Genomic DNA, 17,264 nt, shown 5'->3' with positions numbered 1-17,264 from the left:
TATGCCAGGCTACATCACAACGCAGTTCAAATGAGTCCGGTCTGTTCTATTCGGCCCGACCGGATTTGTTTTTAGTATATCCGGCGTGACGGCCATCTTCACGCATTGGGGCGCGCCCCCGTGATCCATAGATCGATCTTGACTGTCCTGCTTCGTTTTCCAATATGTCTCGCAGGTCCTGCATGGAGCCCCGGGCCTTCGTGTTTTTGCTTGTTTGGCGGCGGGGTGCGGGCTAGACTTCAGGCTGAAACACCGCTTTGTCTCGGCCACGAGGTGGCCGGTCAGCCGCATCGTGCGCTGGTAGTGTAGGCTTTAATGCCTCCTCCTCGAGTTGAGGTAGCAACCTGCGCTTTGGGTAACTTTTGGTTGGGCGCTCGAGTCCATATTCCTCGGCTGCCAGGACCTCAGTCCATCTATCAGTTAGCAGATCTTCATCAGCTTGAAGCTGCTGCTACTTTTTCTTCAAGCTTTTTGCAGTGGCTATAAGCCGGCGCTTGAAGCGCTCCTGCTCGACGGGATCCTCAGGCACGATGAATTCTTCGTCGCCAAGGCTTACTTCGTCTTCGGAGAGGGGCATGTAATTGCCATCCTCTGATTCTTCATCTGTTGCCTGTTCCTTAGGGCTAGCTTGCCCATCCTCCCGCTCGGCCTGCTCGAAGCCTGGCTGGGCGGGATTGTTTTCGTCTTCGGCACCATCCGGATTGCTATTTTTGCTTTGGCGGGGCTTAGAGCGGCGCCTATGTCGCCGGGGTTTAGATTGCTTCTCAAGGGGATTATCCTCCATTACCTCATTGCCATCGCTTTCTTTGGGGGTGTCCACCATATATATATATATATATATCATATGATGAGGTGGCTGTGCACCCTGTGGGCGGTGGTTCCTGTTCCTCTCCAGTATCGTTGTCCATACCGTCGATGTCTTCGGAGTCAAAATCAAGCATGTCGGTTAGGTCGTCGACAGTGGCTACCAAGTGGGTGGTGGGTGGGCAACGAATTTCTTCGTCGTCCGCTTCCCACTCAAGCCGGACATAGTTCGGACAAGAGTCTCCTGACAGGGAGAGAGACTTTAATGAATTTAGCACGTCGCCCAAGGGCGAGTGCTGAAAGATATCCGCGGAGGTAAACTCCATGATCGGTGCCCAATTAGATTCGATATGCACGGATGTACGCGGTTCGGAGCCTGTGGCCGGAGACGAGTCCGAGGGTCCGATGACACATGCCTCATAGGAGGTGAAGTCTGTGTTCGGCTCTATCGCCGCTGAGTGTGCGGCCTCCGTGGCGGGGTCCATCCACCCGTCCTCGGTTGGCACGATCTACTCCGGATTGAGGGCCGGGGCAGCCGCAGGTGTGATCTCCTGAACACCGTCTGATGGCAGATCTAAGTCATGCTCGTCGTGATTGTTCGGCGCACCTGTCATGGGCTCGAATCCGTCGAAGATCAAGTCTCCGTGGATGTCAGTAGTATAGTTCAAGCTTCCAAACCTGACCTGATGGCCAGGGGCGTAGCTATCGATCTGCTCCAGATGGCCAGGCGAGTTGGCCCACAATACGAAGCCACCGAATACGAAGATTTGTCCGGGGAGAAAAACCTCACCCTGGATCGCATCGTTGCAGATGATTGAAGGAGCCATTAAGCCTTATCGTGACGACACAGTGGAACTCTCAATGAAAGCACCAATGTCGGTGTCAAAACCGGCGGATCTTGGGTAGGGGGTCCCGAACTGTGCGTCTAAGGCTAATGGTAACAGGAGGTGGGGGACACAATGTTTACCCAGGTTCGGGCCCTCTCGATGGAGGTAATACCCTACATCCTGCTTGATTGATCTTGATGATATGAGTATTACAAGAGTTAATCTACCACGAGACCGTAGAGGCTAAACCCTAGAAGCTAGCCTATGATTATGATTGTTGTTGTCCTACGGACTAAATCCTCCGGTTTATATAGACACCGGAGGGGGCTAGGGTTCTACATATCCGGATTGCCAAGCTTGCCTTCCGCGCAAAGGAGAGTCCCACCCAGACACGGGACGAAGTCTTCAATCTTGTATCTTCATAGTCCAACAGTCCGGCCAACGTATATAGTCCGGCTGTCCGAGGACCCCCTAATCCAGGACTCCCTCACCACCCCCACTTAAAATTAGGGCGGGAGAGAGAGAATTAGTTTGGAAGGTTAAGTAAACCTTTGTAAGTCTTTGTAGGTCTAGCATTATTTTTAATACCATTGTGTGCAATGAAATGACTATTGCATGCCGTGCTAGGTAGTCTCAAGGCATTAAAAACATACACGCCCCACGTCTCTTTTTGGTTGATTCCACGCAAACAACAGTAAAAATGAAATGCCATGGCATGGCATTTACAAAATTGCCACACCACGCCCCTCCCTTACACATGAGATAGCCATGCGAGCTTTCGCAACTACCACGTTCGGGTTGCGTTTGGCCCTTCACCTCTTCGAGAAGTCGAATAATGATGTTACTACTACTATAGTACCATGAACTGCTAGATGTCCACCGTGTGGTGGGGGAGAGCTTGTTGTAAGCAAAAGCTTCTCCTCGCCATGCGAGCAACTGCGCGTCCACGCACATGGGCATGGAAGATGACGTAGTAATCAAGCTTCTCCTTGTTGTATGAGTTGACGCGACACATCAAACTAGTGCACTCAATTTTTTTCAAAAGTTGTGATTACCGATGGATTAATTACAATGCATGCATGTGTGAGTTTCCTTTTGATCCTTACATGTGTTGATTTAATGCACCTTGAAGTATGAATATGTGATGGTAAAACTTTCTAATTCCCTGGCCCTAAAGCGAGAGATGGTGGTGCACGAGGAGGGCGAGATCATGCCGACGGGACATGACTCAACGATGGAGGTCTTTATGGACCTCACCTTGCTCCACTGCAGCTTGTGCCTCCGCCCCATGAAGCCTCCAGTGTACAAGGTTTGCGTACATCTCGCCCAGTTGATGCTCGAGCAAGGTGCATGTTTCTTAATTGATATGGTGTTCGATTGATTTGTGAAGTGCAAGGGAGGGCACCTGGCCTGTGTGGACTACCGTGGCGAGCGCCTCGAGAACCAGTGGCAGTGCCAGAAGTGCGAGCGTGGTGGCGGCTTCACGTGTGCAATACGTCGATGGACGTTGTACTCTCCTCGGCGACGGTGGAGTGCCCGCACGAAGGTTGTGGGCTCTATGTCACTTACCACAAGCTCGCCGATCACCAGAGCGTGTGTCCGCTCGCGCCCTTCAAATGCCCCATGCCCAGCTGCTGCTACAGAGGCCCACCGCCGGCACTCCCTCACCACATCAGCACCGTGCACCCCAAGCCCGTGCATAGGATCCAGTACGACAAGGTACTCCAGCTGCAAGTGCCGGTGTTGGAGCCGTGGCGCTTGCTATTCGCGGAGGACGACGACTGCGCGTTTTTCATGCTCGGCGACACTCTCAACATTGGCGCGCCTATCGTCATGCCAGTTGTCTACATTCGAGCGGGGGTGTTCCCACCGCCGCACTACACGACCAAGGTGTGGGCGAACGGACCACCGGGGGCGCCCAAAGGCAGGACCGATGTTGTCAAGGTGGAAATCGAGGTGACAAGCAGTAAGGAGCCCGACACCATCGCCGTGGAGGAGCTGGCCTTCTTCACAGTGCCACCCAAGCTGCTAGTCAGGGCTGTGTTGTCTAGGACAGTGTCCCTCCACATTCAGATTGACAAGCTCACCTACTAAATGAATCCATGGTGCCTTCTATTTATATTAGTAATATGCTAATATAGGGTTTAGTTTGGCCTACTTTAGCTTAAGAGATGGTAGGTTTTGGTGCTGATGCATCAATTACTTCAGCATCAGATCAGCAGCTGAAGTAATGTCCAACAGTCGAAGGGATATTTTGTGTCTGTTGGATATAAGATCCTTTGGGTAAGAAGTAAACCTAAATATGAACTACTTATATGCTTGTTTGTTGTGGAAGTGTTGCATACTTCTACAAGTTATGCGATACGTCAAAGTAGTACCAGTAGTACTCACTCGACTGTGTGCCATGCAGACTAAGCTTGTCTCGTGTTGGTGTCGTGTGCGTCATGCACATTAACCAAAACCTCCCACCTACAGCTGAGCCTTCGCGGGGCCTGTTTGGTTCATCACTAACTTTTCCACAACTAAGCTTAGGCAAAGTGTGGTTGCCACAAAAAGTGCTTCTAACAAAATGGCCACCATAAGTGTGGCAAGATTTGGAAAAAATTGAGCCTGTGACATGTGGACCATGTTGCTAGAAAGCTGTGCCAAACCACAAGTGTGGCAATGGACCAAACACATGCCTAAGATGTTGTGGTATGACTAAGGTTAGGCATGACAACCTTAGACTGTAAACCAAACAGGCCCGCGGCATTATGAACTTTTGAATCTCAAGGCCAATGAGCAACATGAACCTTTGATAGAGCCTATCTGATGGTTGAGAACAATATGATTCGTAGATATAGATGCATGTGCGAGAGAGGACGAGTGTGTGCATGCACCTCTTCTCTTCTAGTACAATGTACTAAACATAGAAGTACAAGTGTATGTGTGTGGCATCGACATAGAGAGCTAGAGATGGTGTGTGCGAGAAATCCTGAGAGACTCGTGAGCATAGGTGTGTGCGTGGGAAAGAGGGAGAGAGATGATATGTGTCGATGTAATGCGTGTGAAAAAAAGACTAGTCAATAGTTCGCCACAAGGCTATTCCTGGCGAATGCCCCAATAACCGTAAGATCTGCATTCGACGGTGCCAGTCATTGGACGAAAATAATAGTAAAAAAAGAAGTAGCATGGAATACTGCCACACGATGCCCCTCCCCTGCCCATGACCCAATTTCTCACAGTGTACAGTCGTTGCCTCTAAAGGCAGGCCCGCATGCTAGTATTATTTTGCATAACGGAGATGGGTGCTGTGAGATGTACCCGCGTTGATAAGTGGGGCCAACCGATTATTTTATGCGGCAGAAATCCATAGTGTCGGACTCTATGCTTGGAGGTGCCTGCAAGCACATTTAGCCAAGATACTGGGCATGCAACATATAGAGGCTAAATTCAAGCTGTTAGAGGCGGCAAAACGCCACACTGTGGATGCTCTAAAACTACCACACGAGCGTTTGCAACTGCCATGGTCTACTCCATGGTACGATCTACAATATTATTAAAATAAAAGGCCGGGATTTTTGCGCGTGGTAGGCGGGGGAGCTAGGCCTACCGGTTTGCTACTACTTACATGCAGTCGAAGATGTAAAGTGATGTAGCAAGCCGATGTGCATCTATTCGGTGAGCGACGGGCCAGACCGATCGTCTGTTCATGCTACTTCTCACATGCGGTCGCACATGTCAATGATGTACTAGCCTGATAGGTGTCCCTTCTGTGAGCGGCGGCTGGACAGATCGTTTGTTGATGCTACTTCTTACATGCGGTCACACATGTCAGTGACGCACCAAGCCGATGCGCGTCCCTTTCGGTTAGTGGCGGGCCTGACCGACCGTGTTTTCGTGCGACGTGAACGCGACGGGTGGGTAACACCTGCTTTGTCTCCTTAACGAGATTGGTCGAGGGCGATGTTTTTCCAGCGAGGGAGTTTTTTTATTTTTGAGTGTAGCGATGCTTGACAAAGTTTCTCATTGAGAAAGGATTTTAAATTGGGAAAACTGACTCAACCTTATTCACTAAGAGAGTAAATGGTGAACTATTTGTGTGCCAAATATATGTTGATGATATTATCTTTGGATCTACTGACCCTCTCTTTAGTGAAAATTTTGGAAGGTTGATGTGAGAGAAATTTGAGATGTCTATGATGTATGAACTAAAGTTCTTCCTTGGTTTGCAAATCAAGCAAACTCAGGATGGTACCTTTGTCTCACAAACAAACTATATTGAAGAACTATTAAAAAAATCAACATGCAAGAAAGCAAAGGTATAAAGACACCCATGGCTACCACTGGACATCTTGACTTGACTAAGGATGACAAACCCATTGATCAAAAGGTTTATCGATCCATGATTGGGTCTTTGTTATATCTATGTGCCTATCATCCCGACATTATGCTAAGTGTGTGCATGTGTGCACGATATCAAGTGGCACAAAAAGAGTTTCATCTTAAGGACGCGAAGTGGATTGTGATACACCATATACATCACCAAACTTTGGCATTTGGTATCCCAAAGGATCTTCTTTCAAACATGTTGGCTATTCCGACTCGGACTATGCCGAAGACAAGGCTGACAGGAAATTCACTTCGGGTACATGTCAATTTCTTGGTGGATCTCTTGTGTCTCGGTCCTCCAAGAAACAAAACTCGGTATCCCTATCCACCACCGAAGTGGAATATATCGCCGCAGGATCATGTTGTGTTCAATTACTATGGATGACACAAACTATCAAAGACTATGGGATACATGTGAAACAAGTGCCACTACTATGGGATAATGAGAGTGCTATTCAGATTGCACATGATCATGTGCAACATTATTGAACTAAACATATTGTGGTTCATCACCATTTCATTCGTGATCATGTGCTAAAGGTGACATTGACCTTACATACCGACAAACAATTGGCTGATATCTTTACTAAGCCTCTTGATGAAAATATATTTGCTCACTTGAGGAGTGAGTTGAAAATGTCATTAATGCTTCCAACGTGAACTATACACTCACTTGGATGCATACAAGGGATGAGCTTATTTTCCTAATCTTTGATATTTCTCTTATGATGATAATCATATGTATTGGATATTCTTGCACCCTTGTATGGAATCTAATCCCTTGTAGTTACTTGGATGAAATCCATTCCCCAAGAATTCAAATCACTTATGTCAGAGCAATCTTGTAATAACCAAGTATCTATGCCTTGGATGTTGTGATCAAGGAACAAACCTACACTCCACATATCCTTTGACAATATTCATATGATGTATTTCACTCTTGTCAATTTGGATACAAGTGTTATTCCTTGCCAGACTAACCCATGTAGGAAGATGAGCTTCAAATGGACAAGAGATGCTCCCAAACTAAATTCACCTGAGCATCCACCACAAGTTCAACTACATGATCAAGTACAACAACATGCCCAAGGTATGTCCTCACATCTTAGAGAATCTTTGCTCCAAGACATGAGTCAAAGAAACTCAACAAGATGCGAATACATTGAAACACTTAAATGAAAATGGCAACCCCATTTTGAGTTTAACAATGAGTATGACCTATGATCAAGTGATCTCACTTGAATCCTATGTCAATATACTCTAACATAGGTGACTTTGTTGTCGACCCCCTCTAGATGAAGTTCTCTAGTGTTACCTTTTCTTAGCTACATTTCTTGGTTGCATTTCTTCTGCATTTATTTTACTAGAATGTTTTCTTCTTTCAATAAAAATATCTTTTCTTTTATTTCTTATGTTTTCTTTCTATTTTATTTGATCTAAGTAAATTAATTGCAAATTCTATTCGAATTCCTTGAAAGTCTTTATGAGAACTCTATTGCAAGTGAGTTGAGTTGGCAAAATCTTTCATCAGCATTGAACTCGGTCACTTTGATCCAAAGCTTATCAGTCAGACCGAAGTACAAGTAAACCCTGTACACAGTTCATTGGTTCCACCGAAATGGGCCAATTCGGCTTCACCGATATGCTCTGTCTGTGAGTTCACCATCTCGGAGTCACCGATCAAAAAAATTGGCGCCACTGATTTCACTGTTGAGAAAGCATTTTGCACATTATCCCACTTATTCTTTCCATCTCCATTCAATGATTCTTTCCCTCTATTTGCATCTAAAGATACGCTGTGCTTAGTTGTGTCTCTTTAGGACCACACTCACTTGACTGATATCCTTGAAGCCTACCCTTCTTGGAAATTGATGTCAAAGGTGGGAGAGATGCACATCAAAGCTCATCTTCACACACGTAGAAACACACACACACACACACATAGAGAGAGAGAGCAACAAAGCTTATCACTACCATATCTTAAGCTCTTCCTTTCTCTTCTAAGAAAGAAAGAGAGATGCTCTCTTGTGTTATCTAACCCTGTTTTCTCAAGCCTGTTTCTTCAAGAACCAGTTCAAGGACCACAAGGTAAGTATATGCATCTCACTCATGTGCATGATGATCTCTTGCTCTTTGCACATATTGTTTGCGAGAGAGAATCACAAACATGAAGGTACAGCTCTCATCATTCTTGTTGCTCTTATGAATATAGCCAAGACACATGTAACTCATTACTCATTCTCTCACATTGTGCACTCACATGTCTTCAAATTCTATCATATACATGACTGCACACATGTAGGGGGAGCTCATGCAAGTTACATGTTTCTTCAAAGCTTTGATATACTACTCGTATTATTTACTTGAAGCTTTGATGTATGTTGTCATCAATTACCAAAAAGGGGAAGATTGACAGCACAAGTGCTCCCTTGATGGTTTTGGTAATTAATGTCAACATATCTCCTGTTGGACTAACATTTTGATCAAGTATATTCAGACAAGTTCAATAGTGGCATGGCAAGGATAAGAGGATGTGTACCCCTTCACAATCCTAAGGACATGGATTGGCAAAAGCTCAAGACTCTACATTTTTGGTCAAGTGATCCAAGACCACATTGAGTCCATAGGGAAGCCAATACTATCAAAAATGAGATGAGGTTTTGATGATGATCTAGTTCCTCAAGTGCTTAGTCATATTGCTCCAAAATCCTCATCCACTTTCTCTATCCAAATCTGTCCAAAACCCTAAGTCCAACTCGGTCCCACCAAAACTTCCCTATCCGAACCCACCGAGTTCATCTGGACAACTGCCACAGCCAAACCCTAACAAATTGTATCCACCGATATGGATCTCGGTCTCACCAAGATGGCCTTGACAACTCACTGTCATTTGTTCCAATTATTTTGGTCCTACCAAGATGATGCAATCGGTGCCACCAAAATGGCTTGCTAACGTTCTGTTGCCTTATTGCTTCACTTTAGTCCTACCCGAGTTGATCCAATCAGTGCCACCGAATTGAGGTTTACCCTACCATTGCACATCTGCCCCTCCGAGTTGTTTCCAGTTGGTCCCACCGAGACCTCCAACGTTCATATATTTTACACATGTCGGTGCCACCGAGATTTCTGATTTGGTGCCACCGAGTTGAGTCAAATGTGTGTAACAGTTGGATTTTGTGTGGAGACTATATATACCTCTCCACCCCCTCTTACTAGGTAAGAGAGCCACTAGAACGTGCCTACACTTCCACTACTCATTTTCTGAGGGAGAACCACCTAATCATGTGTTGAGATCAAGAGTTTCCATTCGTACCATTTGAACCTGGATTTCTAGCCTTCCCCAAGTTGCTTTCCACTCAAAACCCTCTTCCACCATAGCCAAATCTGTGAGGGAGAGTTGAGTGTTGGGGAGAATATCATTTGAAGCACATGAGCAAGGAGTTCATCATCAACACACCGTCTATTACCTTTTGGAGAGTGGTGTCTCCTAGATTGGTTAGGTGTCGCTTGGAGCCTCCGACATGATGTGGAGTTGAACCAAGAAGTTTGTAAGGGCAAGGAGATCGCCTATTTCATGAAGATCTACCTGAGTGAGGCAAGTCCTTCATGGACGATAGCCATGGTGGGATAAACAAGGTTGCTTCTTTGTGGACCCTGCGTTGACTAGGACAACTGTTACTCTTCGTGGGTTGAAGTCTCCATCAACGTGGATGTACGATAGCACCACCTATCGGAACCACGCCAAAATTCTCCGTGTCACCCATTGCGTTTGTACTTTCCAACTCCCATCCCTTTTACATTCTTGCACTTGCATGCTTTACTCTTTCCGCTACTTATACTCTTTGTATGCTTGTGTGAGATGTTCCTTGTGTGCCTTAACATGTGCTAAAATCAACTACAACTTAAAGAATATTAAAAACTGCAACTTTATCTTGTATAGGGTCTAATCACCCCCTCTAGACCCATTTTCTTGATCCTACAGAGAGACATCACCCGAAAAAAGGTCTTGATCATATTTTGTTTCCTACTTGCTTTGCATGTAACGAAAGTACTAGTGCCACATCATCTAAAAAGTCTTTCTACACCCGTCAAATTATCACGTGGGCTACCTCTCCTTAGAGAAATGCACTCCACCGTGTACTCGCGTGTGTGTATGAGGGATGCAGTGCATGCGTGCGTGCGCCTCTTCTCTTCATACATGTCCTCCACCTAGTGGGTACGTTAGAGAGAGAGGGAGATAATGTTTGCAACATGCCTCTATACATATGTTTGTGTCAGAGAGAGGCCTGGATACATAGTATATGTATGTGCAGGGGGCTGTATACGAGAAGAGAGGGGAGGGATCATTTACGGGGGATATCGGTAGACATAGATAGAGGGAAGAACTTTATGACTGTACAAGCACTAGGAAAGAGGGGTGCATTCTGGAAGATGGTGCGAGAGGCCAACTAGACGAAGACAAGGAAGGAGTACAAGTTCATGTGAGATCGATAATGAAAGAGAGAGGGGATGATAACACGTGTGGGCGCGCGTGTCTGGTCTATAGATAAAGCGGAAGGCATGGATGATGAGACGGGTAGGGACATTAATGTGTGTGTGATAGGCGGTCCTATGTAGAGAGGTCGTTGTTCGGTGGATGTGTACGTGGGAAAAGAGGGGGGACTTAACTAGAGATACAAAACGGTCAGTTTGTGTGGGGAGATAGCGAGAGACCGTGCTACACATAGAGGGAAATTGATTGGTGCACATGCATGCATGTGTTAGAGATAAAGAACACCAGAGTGACTAAGAGAGGGAGAGGTGTGTGTGGTGGTGGGGGGGTGGGGAGGGGTGCAACTAGCTAGGAGATGGTACAAGAGGCCTAGTATTGGTTAGTTAGCTTGTGACACTATACGAGTGTGAGATGTATAACAATAGAGGGGGCGACAGTGCGTGCATGCCTCAGAGTTAGGGCGGAGGCATGGATGGTGAGAGGAGGGGAGGGACTATGTGTGTACATGTTTGTGTGTGGTAGGCAGGCCTGGCTAGCTAGAGAGGAATATTGATCGATGTGTGTGGGAAAGAGGGAGATGGAGAGACCTAGAGATATTGTGGGAGACCTACCTAGAGAACGAGAGCGTGTGTGCGCGATGTAGAGGATGTCGAGTGGGGAGTCTGTGTGCATATATGCATGCATGATAGGGAAGTTAGTTTTATCCACAAAGGGAGGAGAGTGTGTGTGTGTAAAAGATTCACAAAGACGATAATCGATATAAAAGTGGATTCAAATATTTGAATAAGAGATCATGATGTTTGTAACTCATGCATGCATGAATATAATGGAGATATGCATGGTGTGTTTTTGAATCAAACAAGCTATATACTATGTACGCATCGAACAAGCCCAAATCAATTTTAATTTGAAATACCGATAGCAGGCATCGTTGACCACAGTGCATCTGTGCATGGACATAACTATAAGAATCTGAGATAATGTGTGGTTTTCGAAGCTAACATCTGAATGTTGTGTGTGTGCGGCCGGGGGATGCATTGTTGTGTGTGTTAAACACATTATACATATGAAAATAGGGTTTAGATTATTCTGAACGTCTAGCTACCTAGAGCATGAAATATACCATGATTTGAATTCAACATAAAATAGATACACATATTCGAATTGGAGATCGTATCGTACATGTTGATATTTAAATAGGATTACTACTATATTCATGTTTTCTGTTATCAACATAATACTTGAATGATGGTATAACTTGACAAAAATCATATTCCAATAGGGAAAATTGATTCAAATTAGTCCATATGGTAGACGGCAATATATATTCATTGGATGAATTAAAATGTTCATATAAGATGGAAGATCAAAATATAGGAGTACATCCATTATACATCGCAAAATCACCTAATGATATATTCGAATTCAACATAACGTGGATTCAAAATTTGCAATTCGATATTGTGGCATTTGTAATCATATAAAACAGGACATGACTCTTTCTTGTGGTGCGAATTGATTTGTTTTTATTGTTGTGGAGGTAAGTGTGAATTGCTTTGGTACTGTACACGCTAATCTTGTTCTCCCGATGTTTTAATTTTTTCTTGTTGTTTTTGTATGGCATTAGTAACAATATAGTAAAACAGGACATGACTCTCATTTTTCTTATACGAATTGTCCTTTATGTTTTTTGCACACGTTAAGCTTGTTCTCCCGAACATGGAATTGGGCCTTGTTATTCCAAAATTTTCAAGCCAGAGTATCTCTATGTCTCTTGTGCTGTGAAACTGCCGCCTCTTCAACCAGAGTCACGCCTTCTTAGCCAGAAATTTCAACACGCGCGAAAACTCCCTCCTCATCCGAAATCGGTCACGCAGCCGAGGCACGCAAAATCCTCCTTGTACCTCTTAGCCGGAAATGCCGCATCGACATCCCGTGGTCAAAACCAGTGGGGGTACTTTCATAACTAACCCTCCATTTCGGACAAGCACATCCTTAAGCCATGGCTCCCCCTCCCTGTCCCTCGGTTCCCCCATTCATATACCAAGGCCGCCAACCCGCGGAACCCCACCCTCATCCGTCCGCCACCCGTCCGCCGCCTAGCCGGAGCCTCTTCCCCGACGACCTTGTCCACAGCAGCAACTCGACGTCCATCATCCACCGCACCAGATGAGGATCTGTCGCCAATCTTGTCGTCTCGCTGATTTGCCTCGTCTATCGTGCCACCTCCTTTCCCACACTGCCGTCTTCACCTGCTCCACCAGAACTGAAAACTGAAGCACACTCACCAATTTCTCGGATGAACCTGAGGCCTACTCGGCACCACCAAGGAGGTTCTACACTCATTGCTGCATTTTAACTTTTATTCAATCTCACGGGCCGCCGGTGCTTGATACCGAGCCGCCATGGCTCGTCTCTATTGACGGTGGCGTCACTGGCAACTTCCTCCATGTCGTCTCTTCCCACAATGTTTCTCCCTCGGTGGCAACATCCACACCATCAGGAGATGATGCTGCTCCAGCTCTCGGTCGCGCTGCTGCTGTTGCTGCTCCGTCTCTTGGTTGCGCTACTGCTCTACTCTTACTATCGGTCGAGCTGCTCCTCAGGCTCTAGCTCATGCTGCTGCTGCTCCGTCTCTCCCTCGCGTGGCTGCTCTGTCTCTCCCTCGTGCTGCTGCTCAGGCTCTCGCTCTCTCTGCTGGTACCATGTCTCTCACTCGCGCTGCTGCTCTGTTCTTGCTGTCGGTCGCGTTGCTGCTCTACTCTTGCTCTCGTTCATGCGGCTGTTGCACTATGCTCTTGCTCTCGCTACTGCTGCTACACATGCTACAGCTACGCCAGTTGCTGCTTTAGCTCTCGCTCGTGTTGCTGCTCGGGCTGTAGCTATTGCTGCACGTGTTGCTCTCTGCTAGTGCATTTCGTGCCCGAGCGACTGTTAATTTAGATCACTTCTTCTCTACTACAAGTGCTTGATCGGCCTAAACATTTATCACAGTGCTTTGCTACTAGTGCAATCCATTTTACAGTAAACTTCAGTTTCGTCAGTAAAATTTAGTTTCGACTGTAAAATTCAGTTTCTTCAATTAAGTTCAGAGTCAACAGTTTTCACATCATCTATTAGAGGGGCCGTTGTGCGGCGGATGCATTTTACTTCTAGCACCTTTTGGTGATGTATTTTACATCATCTATTGCAAATGCTATTAGAATTCCACTTCAGATTAATGTTGTCTGTCTTTTCATGCTTCACCCTTGCCGTCGTACACCTCACCGGAGCTCCTCCAACGATGGAACTATCCATCACAACGGAGTAGTACCCTCAGCGCCGTCTCGAGACGCTTCAGATCTTCTTCCCCGCCTTCGACAGTCACACCAGCCGCACCATCCTCCATGACCAACCCAACGATGCTGAGGTTGCCAAGGCTACGCCAAGGTTGTACACTCATCGCATTGCTTTTTACTCTACATTCATGTGGATCCCTTAGGGATCCTTTGGTTCAAAGAAATTGCAAATCTAGAAAGAAATGGAGGGTGGTCTCAAAGTTAACAGGGAGAAAACGAAATGCTCTTTTGAACCACAATTTGAATCGGTTTAGGAAAATAGCCATGATCTCATAATCATGCCGACCAAATAATCTCATAGAAATTTAGATTACAACTTGAACATGTATTGTTACAGATTTTTTTAAAGTTGTAAATTTTTAACCAGAATAATGGACCTACTTATGTTGTCCATATAAGCTAAATTTTTTTAAGAGACAACAGAGCACATGTAGTATATATTGATAAACTTTAGGTTTCTTAAAAAAATCCATTTCATGCAGGGAAGAAGAAACACTGAGAACACGTAGTCACGAGAAATACGAATAGTTTCTCCCATATAACAAGTAGTAAGGTAGTAGTCCTGGGAGTGTAGATAGGCCTGGGAGTTCAGCTAGTTGGCTCGGTCCAAACTAGTAGTAGTACAACAACATTTTTCGAGGGCAGGCTTCAGCCTGTTGAAGGCTGCCTACTAGAATCGCCACAGGTTCAAAGAAAAAGTGAAGTAAAACATAGGAATTGGACAGTTTCCTATGGTACTACTATTCATGCATTTGGTTAGAAGGAATGGAGCAACGCAAAACTGGAGGATTTGTTTTCCTTTGGTGTCTCTTTCAAAGAAAAAACATACACCCTCCTTCCACTTATATAGGGCCTAATACATTTTCCAAGGTTCCCTTTAACCACGGGTTAGCACAATGATATATGACATGCAAGTTACACAAAGCATACCATTGAAATCGTACGTGAAAGAAGCTTCTAATGATATAATTTTTATATCATACTCCCTCTGTAAAGAAATATAAGAGTGTTTAGATCACTATTTTAGTGATCTAAACGCTCTTATATTTCTTTACGGAGGGAGTACATCTCATATACTAATAATTTTATCATTGGTCAAAGGCTACCTCGACAGATGCATTAGGCCCTATATATATATGGAAGGAGGGAGTAGGCATTTTAGTATCCACTTGGATGTCCTTTTCAAATTCCTATGGATGAAGGACAAGACTAAGTGTGTTAGTGGCATAATAAGATTTTAACATTACATTTTCATGTGGTTTGACTTCAATTTGACCATGTTTATCTGCATTCCTGTGAACCAAACACCCAGGTTGACAGAAATCCTGTGTTTGCAAATGCTCTATTTTGCACATGCATTCCTATCCTATTGTTGTGATTTTCCTGTCCCCGCGTTTTTAGAATTGCCCAATTCAAAGGAGCCCTTACATATTTATTTCATTTACAAATAGGTGTCAAAGAAAGCTCTGTTTGGTTTGTCCTGGTCTTGCCGTGCCGTCGTCCACCCCACCTGAGCTGCTACATCCATTGGAAGCGTCCACAGCAATAGACATCCCCCATGTAGACCTTCTTTCGCTGCCTCAGATCTTCTTCCCCACTGCTGGAAGCCATGCGAACTGCATTACCATCATCAACTGAGTAGATGAACCTCAGGACTACACAGTTCCAGAAGAGAGGTCACACTCTTTCGTGTTGGCTTACAGTATACATCGATTAATATGACCTGCTACTTTATCATCATGCTCACCTCTTAGACTCCGAGTTAGGTCCAATGTCCAAACTACTGTTCAACCTTGAGTTTTAAAATGCCCGTGGGGCACATATTGAGGTAGCAATGAATAGTATCTCTATCAAATATCTGGCTCATCTTGGGTCTTCTATGTGGTTCATGTTGGGTGGGCAACAAACAGTAGAGGAGGCATCATTTGTCCTTTTTAATTGAAGCTATCATCTCCCTGCTACCATTACTTTTAGATCTATCCACTGGTTGCTACAATCAGTCTGGATTTCTACATACACCCCTTAGGCCCTGCATAATCTGACTATGTTTTTTATATTGTGTATGTGAGTTCTTGTACACAATCGTACTGAACATGTAGAGAAAAAGAGAAGAGAGTTCAATGGGAATGTAATGTCATGAAGACGTCGCTCCATGGTTGGCGCAGTGGCAGCCCCCTCCCCCATGCCAGAGTGTATTCCAGAGGAAGATAACTGTCCAGAGGGGGATTGAGAGGGAACAGACCACTCCTATTTACCCCCTGAGGTGTTTGCTCTTAACCTGGCATGTTGATGTTGGTCCTATCATGCATATGGCGCCTTACATTACTTACTTTATACATAGTATATGTCATCAGCTTAGTTTATACATGCTTTGTGTGAATGCCACCTGTTTGGTTTCTATATCATATATGTGAATTATGCATGTTGGTGTTCTGGGAACCAGGGTAACCAGACTTGCCTGCCTGCGGCCCACGGCGTGGCTCACTCGACGGCCTTCTACGGCCCATCTGCAAGACCGCGAAGACAAGACCCTCGCGAGGGGCCGAGCCTCACGAGGCGGACGACGCAGAGACCTCCCATATGAGCAACCTCCCCAGGCGGCCTCCCGAGTAGGGGAAATTTCTATGTAGGTACCCAGCCTCATGAGGCTACCATGACACAAGCCATGACAACCAAGGCAGGCGGGCGCCAGCAGGTGCAGAGGAGACAGTTTCCTCCTTGGTGCTAAGGAGGCAAGGACAGGCGTAGGTTCCCGAGGAATCTGGCCAAGCTTTCCATTCTGGTGCACCGAGACCAAGACCGCCAGCACGGTAGTACTAACGTCATCTCCGAGCCCACCGATGCGTCACGACCCGAAGCTTCGCAGGCGAAGACCACCTTTCGTAAGGATAAGTTGTACTACTTGTCCCCTTTCAAATTGGCCACTGTGGGATCCCTTTCCGCCTAAGTTTTGGGGGAAGAAGATCGAGGCCTCTATAAATATAGGTTAGACACCACCTTTGAAGGGGTTGACTTATTCCTCACCCCTGAACCTCGCGAGGTTGTTCATCCCTTATACTAGTTCATCCTCAGCCCCTCGTGATGCCAATCCACCACAAAGCAGGAGTAGGGTCTTACACCACAAGGTGGTCCAAACCTGGGTAAACTGCCGTCTTCATCTTCTTCCTTGATCATGTGAATCGAGCTAGGCCGTGGGGCAAAGAGCTGGTAGGCTGGATAGGTTGAGTTCTTCGCACACGCCCCAGAGTTCGAACCTTTCTTGGGTCCGCGGAGCCTTGAATCCGACATTTGGCGCACCAGGTAGGGGCGTGTTGAAGCTCTGCCTCTTCATCAGCTGCGCTCTACGTGGTTCCCATGGCGGGCGCTGCCCGACTCGCCAGGCCGCTAGGTGCCTTCGGAGGTATTGCAGGCCACCGGGCCTTTACCCCCGGC

At 45.9% G+C, this 17,264-nt stretch overlaps 1 protein-coding gene across 1 annotated transcript; it reads left to right on the top strand.

The window, feature by feature from the left end:
* Positions 1–2,814: 2,814 nt before the first annotated feature.
* On the top strand, positions 2,815–3,725 carry LOC141028053 (uncharacterized). The gene is made up of 3 exons (XM_073505888.1): positions 2,815–2,940; positions 3,022–3,116; positions 3,275–3,725. Exons 1-3 carry the CDS (start codon positions 2,815–2,817, stop codon positions 3,723–3,725), a joined length of 672 nt encoding a protein of 223 aa, XP_073361989.1.
* The last annotated feature ends 13,539 nt before the right edge of the window (positions 3,726–17,264 follow it).

Source organism: Aegilops tauschii, chromosome 1 (genome assembly GCF_002575655.3).
Source record: "Aegilops tauschii subsp. strangulata cultivar AL8/78 chromosome 1, Aet v6.0, whole genome shotgun sequence".
In the NCBI taxonomy this organism is placed as follows: domain Eukaryota; kingdom Viridiplantae; phylum Streptophyta; class Magnoliopsida; order Poales; family Poaceae; genus Aegilops; species Aegilops tauschii.
The sequence above is the reverse complement of the archived record's forward strand: the minus strand, read 5'-3'. Positions and strand labels throughout refer to the sequence as shown.

Excerpts from the sequence above, each read along its gene's own strand:
- LOC141028053 (XM_073505888.1), top strand. The coding sequence starts at position 2,815 with ATGGTGGTGCACGAGGAGGGCGAGATCATGCCGACGGGACATGACTCA. Across the intron at positions 2,941-3,021 it reads TGAAGCCTCCAGTGTACAAG|TGCAAGGGAGGGCACCTGGC; the intron begins GTTTGCGTACAT and ends TGATTTGTGAAG. Across the intron at positions 3,117-3,274 it reads GAGCGTGGTGGCGGCTTCAC|AGGCCCACCGCCGGCACTCC; the intron begins GTGTGCAATACG and ends CTGCTGCTACAG.